Consider the following 27,749-nt stretch of genomic DNA (forward strand, 5'->3'; position numbering starts at 1 on the left):
TATGCAGGTAAATTTAGTAGTGTTAAACATTAGGATTATAGCGTTCTTTGCATTACTTGTACGTGTGTATAATAATTACTGTATAACTGACTAGAAACTTCTAATTAAATAGCAACCATACATGATAGCTGCTATTCTGGAAATGGCTGAAAAGGATGACATATTTTGCAATAGTCATCTACTAACTGCCAAATACCTCCAGGCATGTATTATGATGTTTGAGAATGGAATTCAGTCACATGAGAAGATCACTAGTACTTTATCAAAGGCATTGTCAAACATGGAAGAAGGTATGAAGTGGTTTTTTAAATGGAAGGAGGAACTGCAAGAGGAACCAGGTAACTGTTTCATTTGGCAACTGTAGACTGAAATGTTTTAATGCTAATAGATATTTAATTTAGGAGTCCTTTACAAAAGAACTTTCTAGCTTGGCAGGTATTATATATTATGTACACTTTTATTCTTTTTTGACAATACTGCTTTGGTAGCACCTCACTCAAAAAAGATGATAAATTAATTGTTTCAATTAATTTGAAAGTCCCAAAAACCAATTTTAATGTCAAAGATGATGATAGTTGTAGTAGTCTCATTGTATCTATAAAACTCTCAAACATTAAATGTAAACCAAAAGATGATAAAACCAAGTGTGTTGTAAAAAATGACCATTGTAGTAGTAGTCTGATTGTATCTATAAAACTCTCAAGCATTAAAGTAAAGACAAGTAGTCCAAAAAAGATGAAGATGTCATTACTTATGAAGAGCTTCCTAACCCAGATATTGTGAGGAGACAATGGGATTATGTTTATTACCCTGGTAATGAAGAATATCAAAGAAGGTGGTGTGAGGTTTTAAATCTCAAATTTGTCATAGCTGCTAGAATTTTACTTGATAGTCCAACAACACCATTGTCAGATGAAAGAGTTCCTAATAGTATTCTTGATGTCCCTGGTGATGGAAACTGTTTATTTTATGCCCTTTCATATCTCATTACTGGGTCAATTTTTCAGCATTACAAATTACGTAAAGCAATTGTTAGCAATATGCCAAATTTTGAAAAAGAATTGTTTAATAGTACATTAAGTGCCACCAGATATTCGAGCATATATGATTACATAAATAAGTCCAAAATGTATAGAAATTGTGTGGGCCTCTGACACAGATTATTACGCTAACTGCAATATTAGGTACAACCATATATTCATATTCACTAACTCCTACTTTTGTTGGCTGGGCTAGATATGGAACTCAAACTTTATATGGCATTCCTTGTGATACTAATACACCTGCCTTGTATTTGAAGCATGTTGGTACTAATCATTTCCAAGCTGCTAAGTCTATTAATGATAATGGAAGTGGGTATGGTGTATGGGGTCCATCATCTTAAAAACATTGGTTGTTTAATGTGACTTATATTTCACTGCATGTGCAATGTGAATGATGTGTGAGTGTGAAAAGCATTGGTGCATATCCACCAAGTATTGCTCAGTATCAAGGGATCAAACTGCATTCAGGATGTGAGATAATCAATGTATAACAGTAAATATTGATTACATGTTGCTATAATGGACAGGGAGAGGGTGTGAAAGAGGTTTGGTGTTCATAAGAGTTTTGCATTAATTCAAATTTGTGTGACTATCATTTATGTAGGACAGAGGGTTAGAAAGGGAGGAAGCTGTCATCAAATCTGGATCTTGTTTGTGGTTTGTACTACATGTTTAGTACAAATAACAGGTACTTATGGATCTGGGCACTGCTGAAAAAATTTTAAAGGACAAGAAAAATTTTCGAGTGAAATTAAACGTTGTTATTATACATGTAGTATTATTCAAGCAGTGATTCTGTACACATATTAATGATCATCATGCATGTTAATGCTGTCATCAATGCTGTGCGCATTACAAATAAGTAAATGCTTGCGAGCTGATGTTGCACATAATGCTGCCATCAATGCTGTGCGCATTATTAAGTTGATGCTTGCCGGCTGATGTTGCGCATTTGAATGATGCTGCCATCAATGCTGTGCACATATTAAATGCTTGCCAGCTGATGTTGCGCATCTTTTGTTGATTGTTGTAACATGTACATGTTCTCATCAACAAAAAAATATTGTTTGCACATTAAAAATTTTTCATGTACACAGTGTTATGTTATATTAAGCAGGTCATGAATGTATCTTAACTGAGGATAGCATTAGTAAGCAATATTATGTCTGAAATACATGCATGCCCATACATGTATGATCCAATCAGAAATATTGTAGATGTTAACATTATCATTATTAGTTAGTATTCACATTCATACTTTTGATAGGTACTTGCTTGGCACAAGGACTACAATGCGGGGTTAAAGAGTGAGGTTTGGTGTGAATAATAATAAAGGTGGTTCACCATTACTGTTCGTGCTATTGTTATTATTAGCCTGTGAGTTTACATTGCTTACTTGTGATGTTTTTGTATTACTTATTAGCCTGTGAGTATACATTGCTTACTTTTGATGTGTTTCTATTACTATGATTTACAGGTAATTACAGCTGGGAATGATTTGCTGATTCAGCAATGCCTTTGCTTGAAATTTTAATGTGCAATATAATGAAAGGCAATTCTGTATTTAGATTGTTGTAACTAAATTAATTAATTTATTAAGTGTAACTTAATGTTTTGTTGCGGCTCCTTGATTGGTAGTTGTATCACGCGGTAGGAATTGCCAGTTTACATATGTATAGGTTTTATATTACTGTATAAAGTCTTAGAAATGGAATATGTAGTAAGATGGAGATTATTGTTAGATGTCTTATGTATTTTGGTATAGGTTATGATTCTAGGTTACATACTCTATATTTGTTTGATGATTATATCATTAATTATGGCCACAGTAAGTACTTTCTTTACTCAAAATAAATGAATGCTTGCCAATGCATCTTTTGTTGTGTGCTTGCATGTTCTCATTAACAATACAAAAAATAATTGTCTGCACATTGGAATGTATTCATGTGGTCTATTAATGCGTATCTGCACATTGCAGGTCTCATAAAAGAAACTTAATTCAGGATGGCATGAGTCAGCAAATTGAACGGTGTATGTCTAAATTACATGTACAGTGTATGTACATATACTTGTATGAGTTAATCATAGCTTAATATGCATTGTGGAGCTATGCATGTCTTTTATGTATATTAATTGTTGATAAATGCATGTATGCTACTGTCAATTTGTTAGTACATGTTGCATAATTTCACATTCATAATTTACACAGGTACATATTTTACACAAGGACTTCAATGTGGCGAGAATAAAGCCAGACTTGGAAAGAGATTTAAAAGGTGAAGGGTTATTCCTCTTTGTGAGCAGATGTATCTTTATAGTGGTTGGTAATGTGTGTTTGTGACGAACATAATTTACATCATGCATATACATGTAGATAGCCTGTGTGTTTACATTGTTTGCTGTTGATGATGTTTATTTCTTACTTTGCTTTAAGGTATATTCAACTGCAAATGATTTAATGATTCTGCAATAAGGTGTAATACAATACTTTGATAGCATGGTAAATGTCTAAGGCTATTGTCTGATTTTGTTTGTGGTAACTTAATTAATTTCTAATATATAAACATCTTTGTAACATAATTTTTTTTTGTAGCTCTTTGATCAGTGGTGCTTTCACATAGGATGAGGCGCCAATTTCCAGCTGCACAAGTTTCATATTGTTATAGTTTTAGCAATTGAATACATAGTGAGATAGAATATTGTGAGATTCCATGGTTTGTTATTGTGTTATAAATCATGATCCAAGGCTATAATTCTTTTTCATGATTAATATTGATTATCTGATTAACTATGGCCACAGTTTGTATTTTCTTTAATTTTCTTCATTTACTTTAATATCATTGGATTTATAGTTAGTATTAAAAATTTAATGTTGGACATCTAAATTTCATATTTACTTGCATAGATTATGAATGACGACGGCACTGTGCATGTTCGTGTAATTGAATTCACCGTCGCGCTATGTATATATATATATATATATATATTTATTTGTATGTCCACACTTACATTTCTTCTATACACATTGTATTGGAGAAATAACAAGCCTTAGGAACCACCCGCCCACGCTCCTTTACGTGAGTGGGCGTGGTCAGGGCATAGAAAATGGCAGCTTACACATGGGACAAAGTTAAGAGTTTTCTAACAGCAAGAGAGCTTAGAGATACTGTGTAAAGACTTCTCTAGAAGCATTATAAGGTAGAAAGAACCTCTATAAGTCTTAATAATGACCAAGTTGTACTTGCAAGGTGGTGAAATCAATTATAGGAATATTTTTTACCCTGTTACGCTTGTTTTAAACCATGCATTATGATAATGTGAATTTTCGTCTAGAAATATTGAAAGAAACTAAAGGGAATAAGTATTTATGTCTTGTCAAACATTTCACATTGCTAATGTATTTTCATCCTGGCTTTACACTGATGCATTTTTAATTAACAGTTTGATTTTTTTATTAACATTTATTATTATAAAGACAAGTTTTTAGAGTACATGTAGTTAATAAAAGTTATAGTTCTTGACTGAGGCCCCTTGGGACCTTGGCCTACGGCACCTACCTCCACCCTTGCCAGCTCTCATTTGTAAATTGGCATACTATTACGGAATATAAATATAATATTACGTACATCATAGTAATGACTCATTATTTGTCTGTTCACAGCCCTCAGCCGGGCAATTATGTGCGGCCTTTGCTGTTGCAGCAAAGCAGTCCTGGGCCAGGAGGGAGCACGGGTGCCACTCCAGGAGGGAGCACCGGCGGGCCTCCATCTACTGGAGGTGGTGGGCCTCCAGCTTGTGGGAGTGCTGGAGGTGGTGGTCGAGGCCCTCCATCTCCAGCTACTGGAGGTGGCAGACATCCAGCTGCTTGTAGAGCTAGTGGTGGTAGCGGGCCTCCGGGAAGTGGTGGTGGAGGCCCTCCATCTCCAGCTACTTCAGGTGGCCGACCTCCAGCTACTGGTTGAGCTGGTGGTGGTAGCGGGCCTCCAGGAGGTGGTAGTGGAGGCCCACCATCTCCATCTACTGGAAGTGGCGGACCTTCATCTACTAATGGTAGAGCTGGTGGTGGATGGCCTCTGGGAGGTGGTGGTGGTGGTGGTGGAGGCCCTACAGCTAATGGTGGTCCGCCATGATACTCATCATAATCAATACTACCAAACAATATGAAAATATATTTGTAGCTAATGTAATTTTGTAAATGAACTGACTTGCTGCTCTTTGAGAAAAAAGATTGTAAAACTGCGGAAAAAGTTAAGCGGGAGCTTTGAGTGTGATGGGAGAAACGGCAACTGAAGCTGAATGTAAACTTAAATATTTTTAGAACAGGAAATAGATCTTAGTAATGTTCAATAATGATTAATAATTATGAGCTAGTATAGGCTATGAATATAATTAATGATTCAAAAATTAAAAAAAAATAATTGTATGACAATTGTTTTTGTAATGCGGTACGTCTTCTTATAGTTCTTATTTCAAAATTCTTTTCTTCCAGCAATGAACTGATACCTGAGGCAAACATTATAATTATTAATAAAAGGATTATTAATTAATTAATAACGATGAATAATTATAAGCGAGGCTATGAACATAATTAATGATTCAATAATTCAAAAAAAAATATTGTCAAATTATATAAAAATTTTTGTCAACAATAATAACAACAATAATAATTATTAATTATTAATAATTTTTTAAATTAATTAGTAATAATTAATAATTATTGACGAAAAAGATTATTAATTAATAAAATTTAATAAAAAGTATGGAAAAAAGTAAATAAAAAATTTCTATTAAATAGGAAAAAGTTGGGTTTTCAAAAAATAAAAGAAACAAGGGGGTTGAGTTCAACAATAATAATAATTAATAGTTCAATTAATAATAATAAACGTTAATTAATACAAAATAATAATTCATAAAAATAGTGCAAAAATTTCAAAGCTTACTTTGCTGAAAATGATAATAGGCAGATATAAAATTTTAATAATAATTATACCTTTGTACCTATTGATTGCTCTACTACATTTTTATGATGTAACTTAATTATCTTGTTAAATATAAATAAAACTTTTCAGCTAGTATAGATTCAATAAATTACTGTCATGACAATTAAAACATCTAATTATAGATAATTATTTGGCTATTGCATTTTTTAATATGTGTGATTCAGTACAATATCTAAAAATTAAAATATTAATGCAGAAGAATTGTAATTGGACTTGCCACAGTTGTGTCGGCAGAACTAAGCAGTTTGGTTATCATTCTTTCATTAATTTTTTTTATTTTAAAGGAAACAAAACTCTTTCATAAAATTCTGCAAGCAGGGTTTGAAACCTTTGTACAATTTTTATGAATTATTATTTATTAATTAACGTTTATTATTATTAATTGAAGCATTAATTATTATTATGGTTGAACTCAACCCCTTTGTTTCTTTTATTTTTTGACAACCCTACTTTTTCATATTTAATTGAAATTTTTTTTATTTACTTGTCAGAACTGAAGTCTCTCAGCATTCTATTGATGAATTAAAATGTAACTGGCAGAGGGACAATGTAGTGAAGTGTAATGGTAAGTGACTCAGTACCTACTATGATGAGTTCACTGACTATGAATGCATGCATGCACGTTACATGCAGGCTGGAATGATGCATCCTCTGCAGATCAGATAGTTGTAACAAAAATGGAACAGGATACTGCATCTGGTCCAATAATTTCAATGGCGATTACCGTAAATAATGATTTCACCTGGTTTTGCCATGTCCATGGCAAAAGTCTAGACCATCACCATCTCCTTATCTTGACACTTGCCAAGCACTTAATGCTTTACTTAAGTACTTGAATGCATGTAACTTTTGCTGTGGAAATAATGACAGCAGGTTTGCAGTTCTTGCTGATGAAAGAGATGGAAAATTTATGGATAATTTTGGTTTATGTTCCATTTATATGCATGCATCCACATTTTACTATTGTCACAGGAAAAACATTGGTTGATTGGCATGATGGCAGCACAATAAGAGCCAGCAACTGTGAGTACATAGAGCAGACAAATAATAAAAGGTGCAAAGCTTGCACTAAATACAGACCAGTTTTAATTTCACTATCTCATCGCCAAACTAAGAAGACTGCCAGCATTAAGCCTGCCAGCATTAAGCCATCCACTGACAAGACTAAGACCAATAGAACTGTCCCATTTTCATCTTTATCTGAAACTGAAAAAGTTACCCGTCTAAAAAATTTGCACAATAGCCCTACGAGCTCCCAATTTAATGTTAGCTACCTGCATTCAAAGCTTGACACAATTTTAAAAGAGAGGTGTCCTTGTCTGTCCATCAATGAATGAGGACTTGCTTTGCAAAATGGAGGAGAAGGGTAAAATATGTGCTCTATTTGAAGAGGGAAGTTTTGAGAGAGTACTTTGGGAGCAACAAGAAAAGGCACTGTCAACATCACCAAAGTCAATGAGGTGGCACTTAGTCATAATATAGTGGTACCTTTATCTATGGCATTTGTCTGGTACTGCATACAATGTTCTCTGTAAATCAGGTATACGTCTGCCTTCCCAAAGAACACAGATGATACACCTATGACACTACTGCTGCTTTTGGTTTCTCAGATGAAGTAGATGAGCAGCTAAGAGCAATATCTAAAATAGATGCTGGCAGTGAGAGAGAGAAGTATATCATCTTGCTAATGGATGAGATGAATATACAGTCAGATTTGTTTTGTGACAAAACAGATGGTAAGTATATATTATATATAAACCTGAGCCTGTTCATGACAATGCATGCACACATGTATTTGTTTAGCTTTTTTTATTGGCTTCACAAATATTGGTAACAAATAATCATACAGAAAGATGCTTTAAGCAAGCATTCTCAGCCACCTCTAGCTAAATCAATGCTAGTTTTAATGGTACAAGGATTATGCTGCAATTTTGCATTTCCTTATACACAATTTCCCTGTGTTGCAATGTCTGGAGACCAGTTCTTTCATACTTTCTGGAGGCAGTAGAGAGGCTGGAGATGTGTGGCTTTAAGGTTATGGGTTTAGTTAGTGATGGTCTATCAGCAAACAGATGCCTCTTTCGCTTACACATGAGAGATGATTAGTTCAGTTACAAAGTGCACAACCCATATAGCAGCGACAACAGAAGTATCTACTTCGTATCTGACTCTCCTCATTTAATAAAAACAACTTGCAATGCATGGTCTAATGTGAAAAGAAATCTTTGGGTATATAAAAATATAATGTCACTACAGTGGCGTACCCAGGGCATGGTACATGACCCCCCGGGCCATGGCTGGGATCAGGAAATCATTTTCTGTAATCAGCCTTGACAGTCAGTCATATCACTACTAAGAAAGTTATTGAACACAATTATTTCCACCTCACTTTTAGTAGTTTCCAATGCTTTATAAAGAGAAATAAGGAGCATGCATCATGGTCAACCGTGCTCAACCACGAGTCCATGATCCACATACCCAGCCATTATTAATTCCCTGCATGGGTACGCCCATATAGCTAGTTGTTATTGATAATTTTTTTGCACCATGCATCTTATTTACTTTTGATTTTAGTGTAATGGAAAGAACATCTTGTGGTCACATTTCAGAGCCTATATGAAAGAAATAGATCAAATAGTGGTTTGATTTTAGTACCCAAGTTAAAACTAGAGCATGTGTGCCTGACCTCTTTTTCCAAGATGCGAGTTGATCTTGCTGCTCAGGTATTATAGCTATGCATGCATGTACTGTATGTTAAGACTTACATTTATATTGTCTGTAAGAAATGATACATGTAGCAAATGATATACCTTTCAAAATCATACATGCACATGCATATAATTTATTAATTTGAACAAATTTTCTTAAAGGCGCGAAGTTCATGAGTATCAAAGGCACTAACAATAGTTGTTGGAGATGAGGCAGAAGAAACAGCTAGATTTTGGGCTACTTTGATAAGTTTTTTGATGAGATGAATGTTTTGAATTTTGATGAAGGAAAGCAATTTAGGAGTTGCTTCAAAGCACCGTACAGATCAGGAAAGGATTTTAGGTTAAAAGTATCTAATTAACTATATAACTCTTGCATGATCACTGATTTTATGTCTATAGTGGCTGGAACATGATTTCCTCCAGTGGGACAAGAGTATATCAGAGAGACAAGGCCACTATACAAAGGTTCAAAAGAATATGATGTTGCTGAGCAAAGAGACATTAGAATGATTAAAAGTTACAGGTAAGAAATATACTTTTGACAGTTTATGCATTTGTTGAGCTGGTGGAGTTTTTATTTACAGTCCCGGATGTGACTACATTTTTAAGTAATAAAATCTGTCAAGATAGACTTGATAACTTCTTTGGCCAACAACGGCATCGAGGAAGGACAAATGATAACCCGAAAGCTAGGGACTTCATAAAGAACACAAGCATTGAGAGTCATTAATACATCATACAACTCCTGCATTAAAGTTAAAGGAAATTGCTGTGGTAACAATTATGACAGTAGTGATCAAAGTGCAGAATCAGAACCATTGCTGAAAAGGCGCTCCAAGCACCAATACACTAAACATGCAGTCATTATTATAATACACATGTATAATACAGAACATGATAATAATTACAAATATAAAGGAAAAAGTATCTCAGTCGTGTAAACATTTCTAAATATAGAAAGTGATTAAAATTAAGTTACATTTTATGTTAAGTTTCTGTAGCTACATGTAGATTAGTGTTCATGGTCATAATGTAACTGCATGGTTATAGCTCAGATAGAAAAATTTCTTTTCTTATACCTTTACCCGAGTTTTTTGTTACTCTTTTTATATAACAAACAAAAGAATATGTGAAACAAAAACCTCTAATTATGACATATTGCTTAATTATTATTTTTAAAAACTCGCTTGCAGCTGCATCATCTTCGAAGGAAAGACTCAGAAGAGACAAATAACACTGTACGTATTTAATTTCAGCAATTATTTCTTCGATGAAATGTCTATCTGGATAGCTATTGCTGTGTTGTTGAGGCCTATAAAATCTTCTTACAACCTTTTCTATTTGATGAAATAGTTCATATGTCTCATCAGACATATGCCAGAGGCCACCTCTATCAATGATGTTGCACCACCTCTCCATACCTCTTTCTTTATCTACTTCATCACCAAACATTCCCATTAAGCACTCAATCATATCCTTACTGCAACCCACACTGGACTTCTCTAAGCTCGTCTTAGTCTTCTTCACAATATAGCCACAGGTATAGCGCAAAGCATTTTTCTCTTCCCAAGAAAGTTTGGTAATGTCAGTAACACTTAATTCAACTACATGACTACTAGTACTTGCAGTGGAAGAGGAGGCAGTATTTGATGATGTTGGCTGCTTACTAGTTCGGCTCGTTTGATATCTCAGTTTAATGAGAGATTTCAAAATGTGATGTGTTGTGTGCTGGTAAAATTTGGAGGAGGGATTTTCCCTGTTAATTTTTGAACAAATTCTACCCACATGGCAACGTATGTCGAAGTACTCCTATAGTTATGGTAGTCACCCCATGTGACACAATCATTTCTCATGGTAGTAAACACAGACAGTTGACAAGCTAACTCAATAGCAAAATACTTAGAAGAGTCATTTTTTTCATTGCTGATAGAAGGTGAGATGCCAGTTCTCGATTCAATTTAGCTTGTGGGCTCTATATGGTTCCTTCAAGGATGCTTTCTACTCTAGCAGTTAATAAACTACAATGATGTACTGTTAAGTAAACAGTAAAACTACAAAATTTAGTGTGCTACTTATTTTAGCGATATTAGCGAAGAGCCTCAACATGCCAAATTTAATATTCGCTAATAAAAACACCCTGTCACATGATCACAAAATGTCGCTGATACTATACTAGTAGATGGCTCTCTTCTGCTCGGTTGGCAACACTACCAGAGGAAAAAGAACCCTGTAGAACACAGCAGCAGCTAACAGAAAAGTGGGAAAAGTTTAATGATACACCAAATTTAATAGTCACTAATTTGACATTAAAGCATAAACACTAAATAAAGTAGCAGCAAACATAAATGGGTTTACAGTAAATTAAATTTGGCAGTACAACATAGCCTTACCACATGAGAATGATTGACTTCTCTGAGACTAGTAGCAACTAGCCATAAATCTCCTAGTAAGCAGCATTGCTGCAGTTACAACGTCTGTGCAATTATAATAATTAATTAATAATCAATTAAGTAAAAATATTAACATTTAATGAATGATAACAGAGTCTGATAATTGACTTCCGGTCTGTAACCAATCCCAGTTACATAGTCTATTATATCTCTGGCTATAATGAACTACTTTGTGGTTTAAAGATTGTTTACATAGTTAATTACTGCACCTCTTTCACAGTTTACATAGGTAAACCTAATTTTACATGACTCCAAAAAAATTTTGGGGCACTACCCCTATTAGATCCACCTTTGCTCCTCATTTAGAAACTTCTGTGACTCCTCCCTAACACTGTTGTGCTTAAATTTGTCTTCCATTTAATGGCACAAATCATATATTCCATCTCAATGATTGTTCTATTTCTCGAATTTATATCTGATTTATTCAGTTTGTTGATGCTGATTGGTCACCGATAACATTATGAATTATAATTGATAAATTAATGAATGCAAACACTTAACAGTGAGCCCTTTATAAACCAAATTAATGTGCTTGGCTTGGTCATTGGCGGCAGAAGAGTGAAAATATGGAGGGGTATGATTTTCTGTAAAGTGGGCCTGAAACAATTTGGGATCTAATTAATATTTATGAGGGGCGTGGTCAGTCAATTGACTGTTATTAATACTATTTTGCTTTATCATATAACAAAAAATATGTGAAAACGATCCAAAACATTTTCTCTCCTGTTATTTATTGACAATAACTCTTGCAACTTCAACTAAGTCTAAAGGAGTAGTGCAATCTTTATGACCATGTAGTAACGCTAAGTCGTTCAATCTTCTTTATGTTGTAGTAGTCCTTAAGGGCAGTAGTTTACAATGTTTGGATAGCAGCAAATTGCAGTTGCTAAAACATCACATCCAGAAATGAAGGGACATGCAAAGAAAATTATTAGTACAATTCTATATACTTGCTTCTTTCTTTTGTATAGAGTACCGATGGGAGGAAGAAATCGGCACTTGATAACTTCTACTATGGTGAAGTTTGCCTATCTCCCGCACTGGAAACTGATTCTAAAACATTGAATTTGATCTGCTGCTGAAAAGTATACTGATCTGTTCCTACATCTTTGACACCTAAGCTCGAAGATATCACTATCAGAGACGCCATTTTCCATTGCATTAATGTAATTTTTAATTTTTCTTCATTTTTGAAAGATCAAGTGTTATTATTGAAGACTTTCCCGCAATGGAAACTTAAAGTAAAACTTTTTTACAAGACAATGGCCCATAAATTGTAGGTATTTGTGAGCAAATTTTTGTAACTTGAAGCTTCAAAAATTCTATTATTATTGCCTTTACCGCATAATAACGCAGCTGTAACGATGAATATTTGTGCAAAGCCATCAGTTTACTTAGGAAGCATAGATTGTTTGAACAAGAGAATTAATAATTTCAAGTAAGATGTAGTCTTTCTGTTAACCTACCTTCAGGAGTCCTAATTCACTGGAAGAAGCGAGTAGACAGTGGCACTGCCACATATATATCACAGCTAAATGAAAGCATACAAGGAAAAAAAGTACAATTTGCAGATGATAGTAGGGCAAATAGATTGAAAGGTAGACTTCAAAAAAAAGCAGGGAAATAGAGCAGGTACTATGGTTAAGAAAGAGAAGACGTGAGACAATACTGTAAAAGGAAGTCACTTTTATGGTTGCATGGGGTGAGGTATTGACTGCAGATGAGATTGAAGGAAAACTCAGATATGTTTTTAATATGCAAAAACCAATGATTATACTTTACAGAAAATGTATCACTGCTAAGGAAAAACAAGTAGGAGAACCCACAGCTAGGACAAAGCATACGGTTCATTGTAACACAGGAAAGGCTTTTGCTGATGTTATGAACAGACAAAACAGGAGAAAACTGGCATCTATAAAAAAGAGTACTGAAAATGTGCTAGTTTTTAACAAATCTTATGAACTTGACCTACAGTCTGCTTCACTAACATCTCCAAAAATACAAGATAATATTGTACTCAATTTCACATCAAAAATTGTATCACCAGCCCCTTCCACTAGATCCTAAGCAATTGAGACACCATACTGGCACATCCTTCCACTTTATTGTCAGAGTCTCCTGTATGATTAGTAACTGTGACACAACCATCTTCAACTCTTTCTTGCACTTCATTGTCAGAGTCTCCTACATCATACGAATCTGCAACAGCAGAAGTTTTATTCTTACTTGATAAGTATGAAATATCTGACAATTTTTATCATAAAATCTCAATGATTACTAAATCACTGCCACATTCCTTCAAAGTAAAGAGCGTCAAAAACAAATTTCAAGTAGTGTCTTGTATTATCCTTTACATCCTTGATTAGCTGAATGTTACAAGCCATGTGAAGATACATTGAGAGAATCTAACAGTCTTTGATTGACGAAGGAAGAGAAGTAGTTTCCCCAGTAGAAATCAAACTGAGTGGTGATGGTAAGCCTTTTTACCAATTGATCTCATTTATCCTGTTGTCATTCTCTTTTCCATCTTTTGATCCCAATTCATGTTCTGCAAAAGGTACAGCAATTCATGCATGCACAGCAAAAAAATATGTGTACATTGGACACCAATATTGGTGTCCTAGAGCTGTCCCACTGCAGACACTCAATTCAGTGTCTCGAGAACACCTTTAAGTTACAGCGTGATGCGGACACTTAATTTTTATTGTCTTGTATACTCCAGGGCACAATACTTAAACAGGACAATAATTAAACTTGATTAAATGAAAAAAGAAAACAATAATCAACCTTACAACAGTTTAAATGCAAGGATATGTTCCAATAGTTTCCAAAGCAGCGATGAAATGAACAACAGACATTGGTAACTCATCTTTTACTGAGTCAAGAAGTAATGCTTCAAAAAAGGAAAAAAGTTATGGCATCGTTTGATGTAGCAAATATTGAAAACAAAATATGCTGCCATGAAATAGAGTGTAAGAGCCTTTAAGCCAACTTCTATCAATTGACAATCAACAGCGAGGAATGCTTTTTTAGGTGAAGTGATACTTCCAGATATAACAATGTATGGCTATGGTTCCTTCTTTTCCAAAATTATAGAAGTTGTATTAGTTGCACCCTATAACATAAACTTCAAAAATCACTGAAATAATAAAAGTGGCTCACATTTGTGAAGTAAACAATTCTATCACTGTCTGGTTTAGTTTTTCCATCAGACAACAAATAACTCAATAGGACAAGAGCTAGTAGCAATTGATTTCACATATTAAATGAAAACTTTGGAATCAAAAGTGTAAAAGAGACAAATTTACAATTATCTCTTCAATTTCCTTTAGTTTTTCATTCAATCTTTTGTTAAGCGGCCTCTTCATCATAGACTTCTCTAAAATTTCTCCTGAATATCTTCCCATTTCTTCTCTGGTTTTATAGACCACTCATTGTCACCACAAATTCTGGACATCTCTGACATGATCAATGCATTAGAAATTCTATAGTAATTTTGTTTGTTTGAGCAGTCTAGATGTATTAATGGCCTAATTTTAAACTGTAAATTTTACTGCAGGTGGTAGCCCAAAGTAAGCTCATAATATTATACTGAAATTGCTTTTTGTTTTTAGAATTTTCAATAATTTAAAGGCTACATACATGGTTCTCTATGAAAAAACTAAAATAAATTGGTACCTGTTTAATATCATTAAGAAAAGGATACTTCTGAAATAATGTAGTTACATAACAAGGATTCTGAATAGTGTCTTCATGCCTTGTCTTAAAAGTACAAGTCATGAGCTCATTAACTAAATGAGAATTTGGATTCTTCTTATACTTAGTTTGTAATGCTTTAACATTTCTTGAAAAAGAGATTTTGTCTTCACCTGAAGGAAAATAATACAGTTATAATTGTAAAGTACAAATGTAGCTATTTCCTTGCCTGATTCATCTGTTGAGCTGCAAGCAGATCACAAAAGTCTGCCTCCAGGCATTTTCTTTTCTTCATATTGCTTCCTAGATGTAGCTGGATTCCTCTTCTTGTTCCATCTGAAATTTTTGAAAGCGTCTTTTAAAGAACAAACAATAGCACCCTAATATCATTGATATAAGAATAAAATTAGTTTTGGAGAGCCAATCATAAATCATGCCTACATATTATAATGATTGCATGCTGTAATAAAAATTCCCTCCTTGGGATATTGGGCAAAATACCTGCTACTCTTCTCTACAGGGTGCTTGACTGGAATTTTAAGCAAATTAAAAAATTTATAAAACATATAACTTTGATTGATTCAAAAAATATAATAATAATTGAGAATTCTGTTGCAGCCATTTTTACAAAATACCCTATTCGTAACATGGTAGCGTTACAAAATAGGATTCACCCAACTCATAGCCAATGGTCTTTTGACTAAAATTTTCAGCAATTTACAATCAATCAAAATTTGTTTAGAAGTAGGCACAAGCCATGCATGCATATGATATATTGTAATAATGTGTTTTTAAATAACAATAAAATTAATGTCAAACAATTGTTAAGAATTGATTGGAGTGTCAAGGGAGGGGTATGGCCATGTTCCTAAAGTATACATTTTACATCTAAGAGATCTACATTGATTGACATCATTGTTATTGTTACTGACTTACCATAGCAGAACCAATAGGAGACTTTACAAAAGGATATTTAGTGATGATTAATTGTGCTACATTAATTAAATTTTCCATACTTAGGTATGTTTTATAGGTAAGCATTGATGATGCTATACGAGATAGAAACGCTTGCCGAGCAACGGTCGAGAGTCTTTCATTCTTTAATCTTACTTCAACCTCCAATGTATAACGTGTTGGCAAGGAATATGGATTTGGAAGAGGTATACTATCTTCAGGCTCTTTCTTAATTTTGAAGCAACTTATGTAACTTCCATACTACATGCATTTTCTGAGTCAGGTATACTGGAAGAAGCTTCAGTGGACTCATCGTCACTGCGTATAGCTGAATGCTCTCTTTTCCTTATGTTACTTCTGCTCTGTCTCAACTTTGGTGACAGACTTTTAATGGTGCATATTGGAGATAACGATATTGATGGTACTGAATCACAGTTGTCAGCATTTACTGAAAAGGATTCAACACTCTCGTGGTGTCACAATTTTTGAGACTATGATAACTTTAGTTTATCCTTATCATCTATTGCAGTGCCCTCCTCAACTTCAACGTCATTCCACTCTGAGTTATATTAGTGAAATGATATTGAAATAGATAAGTTTCCTTGATATGAAAACTTCCTGAATTCCTGCTTTAGAAACGCCAGCTCTTTTCCTGCAAAGCTGCTGGGGATTTTGAACAGCCTGTTTCTTTTAAAATAGGATACCATTACTGTCTTCATTGAAATACGGGAAGTTAAAATGGCTCCCCAGATACTTTCCACGCAAAGTTCTTTCTTGAAATAAGCTTGAGATCCTGCTTGAGATATTTCTCGTTCTCACTCATTTTTTCCCACTTCTTGTAATGTTTTTGTGTGGTTACAGGTTATGAAATGGGCAGTGGGCAAAACTTTTTGGGCATGGCAACTGTCGTGGCTGCTGTTTTGAGGAACAAAAGATATGTTTGCTGGATTTATTATGATGCTGCTGTTCCAACTCTGAAAGGTGTTTTAAAGCATATGAGATTGCATCATGATCATGACCCTCGATTTTAAGTCTGCTATGATATTGAAGGATGTACCAGCAACTATTCTAACTTTTATTCTTTAAAGAAGCACTTGTACAGAAAACACTTGGCAGCTTTAGAAGTATATACCCCAGTTCTATATGGTTTTGATGCTAGTCTAGATATGGCAGGAGAGGATGCAAACTCTGATGTGAACCATGACTGCTGGACACAGGAAGAATCTACAAGTGCACTAAGTGCCATTTCTAGAGCTCAGAAACACGCTGCTATATTTTTATTAAAGTTAAAAGAAACCAGAATAGTTCTGCAACTGGCCATTGATGACCTTATAAATGATATACCTTCAATGATACAATGTGAAGTTGCCAGGCTACAGACTATTGTTGATCTCATTTTAAAGAAAAATGGTTTGAGCATGTCAGCTATTAGTGGGCTTCAGAATGCATTTTCTGTAGTAAATCCCTTTGCCCAACTCAGTTCTAACTATTTGCAGAAGTTTTATAAGGACCAGTTCCAACTCTTGGTTAGCCCTTAATATTGAATGTATCCTTTTTAATTTGTTTTTTTACATTAGAGGAACCTGAAACAATATTGCTTGGCAGACGAACTGCTCTTGTCCTTCGAGTTTCTCGGCCATTTTTGAAATACACTCCTGTTTATATGTACCACATTCCTTTGCTAATATCACTTAATGCTCTGCTAAAGCAACCAATTGTACTTAAAGAGGTGCTTAATATTATGTAACTGTAAGTATTTTAATGCAATATGTAGGTTATGTGTGGACACAGTCAAACTGATGGGCAATTAGGAGATTATTGTGATGGTTCAAATTTTAAGGCTCATCCCCTCTACTCAAAGGGACCAAATTCACTACAAGTCATGCTCTACTATGATGATCTAGAGGTGTGTAATCCTCCGGGAATGAAGGTCAAACTTCACAAACTTGGTAACTAAGTATGATTTATAAAACATTTGTAATCGTTTTACTGTATTTTTTACTACACTCTGGGGAACATTAGCCCAATTTTTTATCACAGTTACCATCAAAACAACTCTTGGCTATTGTGAAAAAATGATTAATAAGTATGGTATTGATGCAATATTCGAAAAATTTATGAAAGACCTAAAGTCTTTAGAAGCGGTGCATTGATTACAATACATTTAGAAAATAATATATTCTTGTAGAATGGCATTACTGTATAAATAAATGGGTAAACCATTCCTTTGAAGGAGTCATTGTAATTGACATCTGGTGACAATTTATAATCACAACTTGGAGGTTACAAATCTCCTTCAGGAGCCCTACGTATGTGTACAAATTGTATGGTAACTTCTGTTGATGCAACGAAGAAGGTAGGAAGAGTTTTGATTCACTAATATTTCACAAATATTTTGTTTAGCTTATAATGAAATCTCTTGTTTTACAAACACGTGAAACATATTCATGTCACAGCTCGTTTTTGAAATGTCCTCTGCAGAATCATGCTGTTAAAACCTATGGTATTGCAAGGGAGTCTATTTCAACTAATTCAAAGTACTTTCATGTTGTTGATGGGCTTGTTCTTGATGTCATGCATGATGTCTTGGAAGGATGTGTTCCATATATGGTGAAAGAGCTTTTAAAGTATTTAATATCTCAGCATATAATCAGTCTGGAAGAACTAAATAACCAGATTGAGTCTTTTCCTTATTCTAAACTTGATGTTAGAAATAGGCCTACTGTAATTCCTTCAGCTGTTATGAATTCATCAGATCATTCAGTCGAGCAAAATGTATGACACTGCATATGCTCTTATGCAACCATCACTTATTTTTAATTCATGCCGCTCAAATGTGGTGCTTATGCCACTTGTTGCCATTAATGATTGGAAACAGAGTTTCTCAAACCGATCTAAGATGGCTAAACTTCCTTCGGTTTCTGGATATAATGGATATAGACCTAGCTCCAAAATTATCACCAGATGATGTTGCATATCATTCATTACTAATTGAAGACCACCATTCTATATTCGTTCAGTTATATCCATCATGTACAATTACACCAAAACTTCATTATTATGATACATTACCCTAATTGCATCAGCAGGTATTGGGGATGTTGTACTAAATTCAAAATATTTCATTTTCATATAGGTGTGGGCCTTTAACCAGGTTTTGGTGTATGAGATATGAAACAAAACATAATTACTTTAAGGAACTTGCTTAATGTATACAATGTTTCAAGAATATTCCTAAAACATTGGCTACTCACCACCAAAGGCTATTTTGTTTTGTATGCTAATTGTGCTGATGACAGTTTTTGCTCAAAAATATCACTAATGGCCCATGTAAGTTCACTACAACTATGTCATAAAATTAGTAATCATTTTTTAGCATCTCAAATTCCTCTTGATAACTTAGTAAATTATTACACAAAGCTTTTGTATAATGAAGTACAAAAATGTATGTAAACAAATTGTAATAAGGTAGACTCTGCTATTGCAGTTTTACATGTTAGCATTATAATTAGAACTATAATGGGCACACATACAATTGGAGTCTTACAAGGAGCAGAAAATTACAAGTCCATGAAGAATCATTTAGCTCTGCTGATTGATGAAATTAAAGTTTCAATTGAAGAAAGATTCATTAAAATTGATTCTCAATGCTATGAACTTAACTTTGTCATTGGAGGAGATTACAAGGTATTATACTAATAATTTCAGATCATATCTACATATGATTATAATAGTACTCACTACTTGTTTATGGAATAAATGCAGCAAATGCAAACTACACTTGTCTATTTTGCCATATCAAAAAGGATAGAAGGTAGTTAGCTACATAATGAATATCTACAGTAACTCACAATTGCTATGAATCTTCTTCAGGTATGATACTTCCGTAACTGCTGGTCATTGTCCAAAGATAATAGTGGCTACTATAAGTAGGTGCTTGACATCAAGCGATAATCTTGATTCTCTTCATAAGTCACTATTTGATATCAAGATTGATAAAGTAAACAATAACTATATAAAATAAGTTTACAGTCTGTACAAATTCTATTACACATACAGATTATAATGGATGAACTACACCTTTCATTGAGAATGATTGATGTACTTCTGCATAATTAAGTCAAAGCAGCTGTATATTGTGATCAACACTTAACTACAAGGAGTACAATACACAAAGAAATGTTGCTACAAAAAATAAATTGATGTGGAATCACTTTCAGAGAAAGTCAGTATTATAAATTTTTTTTCTATTGTGTCATACATGAATGCATGGAGATATGTGAATCAAAAACTAAAAGAAATGAATACCAATTTACTTTATTACAGGGAACAGATAGAAAAGAAGCTCCCGCTGAAATCACCACCACACATTAACAATATAATACCAGGAGATAATGGAAATAAAACATCAAAATTAAGGAAAGTAAATTATTGTGATTCGTAAATATAATCTCAAAGATATTATAGGACTTTATATATGACTTGATACAAAAACCTGAGCGAACTGATACTGATATTGACACTGTACAAAGCAAGGTATTAATAACAACTTTGAATATCAATTAATAACATAGTGATGATAGGCATTTTTTGGATAAAAGAGTTTGCAATGATTCCACTTGATGGTGATAGGAAAGAAAACATTACTCCTTATTTGCACATTATGGCTTTTCATGTTCCTCACCAAATGAAACAACACAGAGGAATTAAAAGATTCATAGGACAAGGAATACAAGGCTAATATAACTTGTGCACTTGGTTACAACATGCAGGTGTTGAAAAAAGCAATGTATGGCAAGAGAAGATTACTGTTGTAGTAATCATACAGATCCTGCTAAAGATAATTTATTGACACAAAGTTGTATAGACAAATTGAAAGAATAAAAGTGATAGAGAGACCATACCAGAAACAACATTCTGCATACCGTATAGCTGGAACAGTTTGTGGGAATTAAATTTTGCAATTTTGTACCAATATAGCTAATTTTAATGTTTGTGGAATTTAATTTTGCTGGTGTAGGTGTGTGCAGTTGATAACCCATTACTTATAATGCTTTGCGGAATTAAATTGTGCGTTTTTATGATGGACAGCAAACAGCAAAATTAAATTCCAGCAAATATTTTCAGCTATACGGTATTGGGAAACAAGTACATTACTGAGTGTAAAATACTCATTTTAAAAAACCTATTATACTCGGTACATGTAGGTATATTTGAACAAAGAGAAAAGATCATTCCTTGACATCGTAGTTAGTAGTTACCTATGATCAACTTCACTGCCCATGAACACAAGCATTTTTATCATCAGCTGTATATCACATTAAACATTTTTAATACATATAAATGTACATTTAACCAAGTATATAGATTAAAAACTAAACATAATATTGCTTAATAGTGGTAATAAACAGTAATTCTGTAAAACTGCGAGGAAGAGGATTGCCTTCACGATTATGCACCTGCTTATCAAACCTAACATAGCTATGCAAATAAATTGGGAATATAACAGTACAGCCTTTATGACGTTTGTTGTAGTAAGTGAAGAAATCATCAGGAAAATATTGAGTTGAAATCTTCACTTTCAAAGGTCTTTCCTGGCTTGCCCTTCACTCTCCTTCCATTATTGTTACAGAGGAAATTGATGACATGAGGTGGAAATTCTAAAGCTATTAAACGTTGCCTTAAAAGTGCCTTCCCCAAGCTTCTCTGAAGAGATAGTTTCAAAGACCTGACACTGTGACGAACAAGTCATTGTGGAGACATGGACTTTAAAGTAACCTATTAACAGAACTAGTCTCATGCATGCCAAGCAATGGAGCTGCCAACTAACCTTATTGCTGTAGTGGTAACATCAACCAATGATGCCCAAGAGGTTTCCTCCTTAGTATTACCCTTCCACAGTACTAAGTACTCAACGTTTTTCCAATAATGAAACATAAAATAATCTTATTAGTAACATGGTAGCGTTACTAAGTGGGATGCACACCCAAACAAAATGGTGCCACAACTTTTGCAGCCTTGCTATACCAGGAAAATGAGCTCCTATGCTTTCCAGACTTTATAGAGGACCTTATCTTGACCAGGGGACTCCCACTAGCGTGGCTCTAGGTCCTGCCTAAGAGGAAATTCAAAAACAGGCAAACAAGCCATTTTGTTCAGCCACCTTTTTTCATCATCATCATTCATCATCATCATCATCATCATCATCATCGTCATCAAGTCCTGTCAATTTCAGTTGTCGGTGTGTATCTCAGTATCAGTTAATGTTACAACGATAATTCTTACACCAATCTACTCCAACTGTCTATGTGCAGGTCCATGTCTCATCATAATCATTCTTCAAGTAAAGAAGAAGTGATACTGTGACTGCTGGATAGAGCCATCTTAGCTGCATGCCACCATTTTGTTAATTGAAAATGAATGTACTTCACAATTTTGGTGTGGTCGCGCATGCTCAGATCTGCAGCTCTAGAAGAAGCAATTAATTTTTTACCAAACTATGCTTGGAATCAACTACTGCAATACTTTATTGGAGGTTTCCAGCTGACAGAAGGAATTAATCTTACATGTTACTGTTTTATTAAGTGTGTGATATCATTTTTATTTTAAAACAAGTCATTAAAATTATGATTATGCAATGATAAAATGAATGACAACAGTATGGAAGAACAGGAATAGCTGCAACATTGTAGGGAAGATGGACACTCTCAGCTTCTTTAACAAGGACTTGTGTCAAGACTAGTATTAATTTCACTTGTCATCAAGATAGTTGATATTCCTTCAGCATGTGTATTTAATACTGTCTCATAACAATGATAATAACAAAGAAAATTATTGTTTATGTAAAATCAACCGGCATCACAATCTAAAGAAATATTACAAATAAATCAACACAAACAAAAACATAAATAATTAAAAAAACAAGGTTAGGTAGGATTCCAAACAACCAACGGAACTACGAAATGAAAATCCTACTCGTGAAGAAAGCGCTACTCTACATTACAAGGTGATCTGTAACTCATGCATAGTAACATTGAAAGTACAATGTAGTGTAGAATTTGCATCACAAGTAGGATTTTCAATTGAATCGTATTTTCGTTAGTTGTTCGGAATCCTACTAACCTTGTTTTCTTAAATTGTTTATGTTTAGTCGACTGAATTTTGCCAGGTTGCTCAAGTTTGCCAGCCAGCCTAGGCTTACCTTGGTGTTGAATCTCTTTTCAACAATTCTCTCTAATTCAAACACATCTGACCCAATTAGTACCTCTTCATTTACAAAATCATCTTCATTATCATTAGCTGAACCGTTAATCAACAGATGACTATAAAAACCTAAATTCCTTCCTTAGCTGTCACGCACCATTTTCTTTAATTGCTTATTAATTACAGTTTGCATGAAAATTATGATCAGAAATGCAATTTAAAATTGATGAATGTCATTAAGCATCATGAACATGAATATAATTAACAGCTAGTGACTGCAGTATGATTGACCATTTCTGGACATGTGAAGATAGCAACGAAAAATGACAGATGCATCTTGTTATGGAACAAAGGGACACTTAAATTACTTTTAAAAATTTAAACCATTGTTCAAGTCACCATGTAGTAATAACGGAGTAATGTAGCTTAGAAATTTTATTAGAAATATAAAGCAGCGATAATGATCAGTAATCAAACAATACAGCATGTGTATACACAATGTCTAGCTATGAATTAGAGCTTTCGTTACTTCACAAGTCAAGAAAACAAGCAAGAAAGAGAGCCTAGTATCATAGATAATAGAGTAAATGAAAGGGACTTGAAACTTCTGTTCTGCTACATTGACTTTGTGCATCGCTAGGCAACGGATGAGTGTTACCCCTTTTCTTAGCAACAGCCCCCAACTTTTAGCAAGAAAGCGTCTTGTTTGTGACCTGTCAAAGGCTGTCATTAGTCAGTAGTGTCATTGTTTGTCATGTTTTATATACAATAAAGCAAACGAAACATGCCTCTATCCCCCAGGCAACTTTATTGGTGCATTTCTTACACTGACTGTTGCTCTTGAATGGCAGTGCTTGCAACTACATTTTGCTTTGTACCTTTTTCTTGAAAGTGTTAAACAAATGATAACAACTAATTCAATCGTTCAATAGAGCATCTCTAGGTGGAGGTCACCCACTTTGTTTAATTAGAAAATATGACTTCCTTTTTTCTTTATTGATCAATTTACTGCTAAGTTTTAGAGGTTTGTTTTGTCCCCTTAACTTAAAAACTAAAGGGTCTATCGCATTAACAATCACACAATTCTAATGCTTACAACACACCAGAGGTCACTGGCACACTCTCTATCAGATCGGTTATCAATGACCGAAAATATAGTATTAAACATGTAATATGGTGAAAAGTAACTGCCAAAGCTGATCAACAATGAATTCAAACTGCAAACATAGTAATAGCCACAGCAGACTACTTGGGCAAATAAAGACTGTTCGTCTACATTACTGATGGGTTACCTGCACAAAATAAGATATAATGCAACCAGAAACTGATGAAATGTGTGCCTACCTGCTTCACTTCTGCACCCATTTTCAATTTTACATACAGAAAATTGGATCAAATTAATATGGCATTGGTAACTAGCATTTCCAGCCGCAAACGGAAGTTTCCCATCCTTTTTGTTTACTCTAATATCTATGCTAGTATCATTACCTCGAGACCACGCCCCCTTTTTTCATTGCTTTACATGGTAAAGAAGGCTTTAAACACGGAAACACGACAGTTTCACTTTATAAATGCCTTCTGTAGGTCTTACTCCAGGTATCCTATAGGTTTTAAGCTTGTTCTCTCGAGAGAAACAGAAAAATGGTTAAAAACTCGCTCTCTGTCTGAGTTGCGTCAAAACCATGCCCACTTCATTTTTCCATTGGTTTCTGTGATGGATGACAGGCAAAATTTTTTCCATTCTTTCTAGGTGCTTCATAGACTATTTAGCTACTTGTGATCACTCATTGGACTCCCCAGGCATCGAAGAGTAAGAATCTGTTTCTTGTCTTTCGAATGAGTAAACTAGCAAGCCTTGTTTGCAATTTAACCACAGGACGATAGTTTCATTGTCTGTAACTTACTACAGCCACAAGCTAACAGCTCATAACTTTGGAAACTATAAAGAGGAGGTTAGACAAAGCCTACAATCTCTTCACTTTGCCCCCAAAAGAAGTTATACAAAACATTTAAGACGTAAAAACTAGAAAGGCACACGTGAGTATACTCGTGGGTGTCCATTCATTATGTCGTTACTAAAATGTAGAATGTGCGGAATGCTACAAAGAATGCGGAACGAGTGATACGGAACGTGCACAGACGTATACAAAGTCCACGCATATAGTTCTGCAGGGTTTATAGAATGTGGAACCATAGAATCCACTTAATGCACGTGTCATACACATACAAGATATGCATAGAATACCGAAGGTAACGTAGAAAGCACATGTTACAGGATGGCTTACACAATGGAGTGTTCTTGATAGAAGAAGCTGTGGCTATCCTCAATGACATAGAAATCAATCACTTCTCTAAGCCAATGATGAAGCCAAACGCGAAACAATATTTCATCTTTAAATCAGATACCCCATTAGAGAAAGGTGAGTAATATTTATTAGCTATAGCAATAAATGAGCAATCATAAGGTAATTAGCAGTCCCCCTATAAGCCTTCTAAATTGAACTATTTTTTGCATTCAGTTGTCTATGTTTTAGAATTAGTATATATATATATAGCATAATGATGACATCATCTCTTTGATGTGGTGGGTCCTATATTTTGTATATAGCACAGGTCTATATTTTTCCTAGATTTACAGTTTAATTGTTAGCCATAAATGAGCAATCATGGGGTGATTAGCAGTCCCCCTATAAGCCTTCTAAATTGAACTATTTTTTGGATCCAGTTGTCTATATTTAAGAATTAGTAAATATATATATAGCATAATGATGACATCATCTCTTTGATGTGGTGGGTCCTATATTTTGTATATAGCACAGGTCTATATTTTTCCTAGATTTACTGTTTAATTGTTAGCCAATAATAAATGAATAGTAATAATAATCACAATAGTAAATGAATAATAATAATAATCACAACAGTACATGAATGGAAAATAAATGAAAATGAGTAATATGAAAACAGTGAAGTTAAATCTCTTGAGCCTGAGAAATTGAAATTGATGGTACACCCATCCATTTTCTGAAAGTTGAAATGCTTCAGAACACTATTTACATCAGAAGGATCCAAGTTTTCTTTCTCATCAACTGTCTGAACTTTTGGCTCTTCTAATTTATCTACATGTTCCTCCTGCTTCAAATCAATAAGAGGTGTTTTGATTAATGCGTCAAACTTTTTTCTTCTGCTCCACAGTGGTTCACACATAAGAACGTACTCCAGAAATGCTTAAATGACCACTCCTTTCCATAATTAACTTTTCCTCAATTCCTTCATTGTACATCCTTGAAATCCCAGTAGCTCTCAAACTGTGGTTGAATATATTTTCACTATTGAGACCTGCTTCATCAAAAATCTCCTTTAATTATCGTCCTAATGTATTATGACCAACTGGCATATCATAATACCACGGTTTTCCACCAGAAGTTGACTGTGCAGGCTTACAATAAAATAGATCCTTTTCAACTGCTTTCATTGATAGCTTTGACAAGTACAGTTCCATCAAGAAAACAAAGCACTTCTCACCCAGTTCCTTTTTAGAGTAATGGGAAACAATCTTGTTTTCTAAATGAACCTGATGTATTGAACCAGGCCTGTTTTTAGAGCCATGCTCTGTGTATGTTAGGCATTTGATCATTTGGGTTTGATCAGATGCATTCCTAACTTCATCGATGTAGAACTGACTGTATTTCAATTCCCGATGTTCATCTCCTCCCCTTGAACATAAATACAATCCACAGTTAAAGAAGACAGCATTTTGTAAAGCTACAGGTGAGTGTACTTCCCAATACTCTCATGTCCCACAGCAGGTTTTCTTCCAGATTTGTCACGATACGAGCTTGCACTTTTTCAGTCCCAACACCTTCTTTGTGTAGTTCACGAGACACGTCTAAGACAGTATGAATGCGTTTAAAATGTTCATCCTTCTGAGACATTAAAGGCAAAGCACCCTCATCTTTTGTACGAGCGTAATTCTGTAAGTTGATTAAAATTTGAAGCAAAGACTTCAGTGTGTATGGTCGGCCATTTTGTTGCTTCACTTCCAGGCAAAACTGGGACATCATTGTTAAAAACTTTTCCGGGTCTCTAAGGGTCCACAATAATTCTGGCTGGTAGCTCGACTGTTCTGACCAATCACTGAGCAAACGAAAAGCCCAATTGATGGCAGTAGTGGTATTTTTGGGCACACATATTTGATTTGATGCATGCTCCAATTCTTCACTGGAGGCAACAGAAAACCGCTGCTTCCCTTTTCCAAGTGACAAAGAGAGTCTCCTTTTTTTTTTGAGGTGAACTGGCATCTGTTGCCCCTACACATTGACGATGATAATAGATTTAAGTCAAAGAGAAAGCTACCGTTGCACTCTTCTTCTTCAGCATGCTAACACACGCTCTACTACTGCGCATGCGCAGTTAATTAATATTCATAATAATTGATAGCAAAATGGCCAACAAAAAGAGGTGAGCAGAGATGATGCCATCAATATTCCATATATCCTATATAGTATACTAGTAGGTCGCATTTGCAGAATATAGGACCTTCAATTTGTGTCCTCGTATGTGATATAGCCCTCGGGCCTACGGCCCTCGGGCTATATCACATCCTCAGACACAAATCTCTGGTCCTATATTCTGCATATGCGACCTACTAGTATACTATATAATACACATATATATATATATATATATATATAT

General features: G+C 34.4%; 1 protein-coding gene across 1 annotated transcript; it reads right to left on the minus strand.

Moving 5' to 3' along the window:
* Positions 1–4,541: 4,541 nt before the first annotated feature.
* Positions 4,542–15,914, minus strand: LOC105313118 (arp2/3 complex-activating protein rickA-like). The gene is made up of 5 exons (XM_011406287.1): positions 15,837–15,914; positions 15,172–15,280; positions 14,883–15,073; positions 4,885–5,256; positions 4,542–4,637 (listed from the first exon to the last, which is right to left on the minus strand). Exons 1-5 carry the CDS (start codon positions 15,912–15,914, stop codon positions 4,542–4,544), a joined length of 846 nt encoding a protein of 281 aa, XP_011404589.1.
* Positions 15,915–27,749: the final 11,835 nt, after the last annotated feature.

This window comes from Amphimedon queenslandica, unplaced genomic scaffold (assembly GCF_000090795.2).
Source record: "Amphimedon queenslandica unplaced genomic scaffold, v1.1 AMPQUscaffold_13352, whole genome shotgun sequence".
NCBI classification, from domain to species: domain Eukaryota; kingdom Metazoa; phylum Porifera; class Demospongiae; order Haplosclerida; family Niphatidae; genus Amphimedon; species Amphimedon queenslandica.

Excerpts from the sequence above, each read along its gene's own strand:
- LOC105313118 (XM_011406287.1), bottom strand. The coding sequence starts at position 15,914 with ATGGAAAATTTAATTAATGTAGCACAATTAATCATCACTAAATATCCT. Across the intron at positions 15,074-15,171 it reads AGAAAAGAAAATGCCTGGAG|GTGAAGACAAAATCTCTTTT; the intron begins GCAGACTTTTGT and ends ATTTTCCTTCAG. Across the intron at positions 4,638-4,884 it reads CTGGATGTCTGCCACCTCCA|TATGCCAATTTACAAATGAG; the intron begins GTAGCTGGAGAT and ends ATTCCGTAATAG.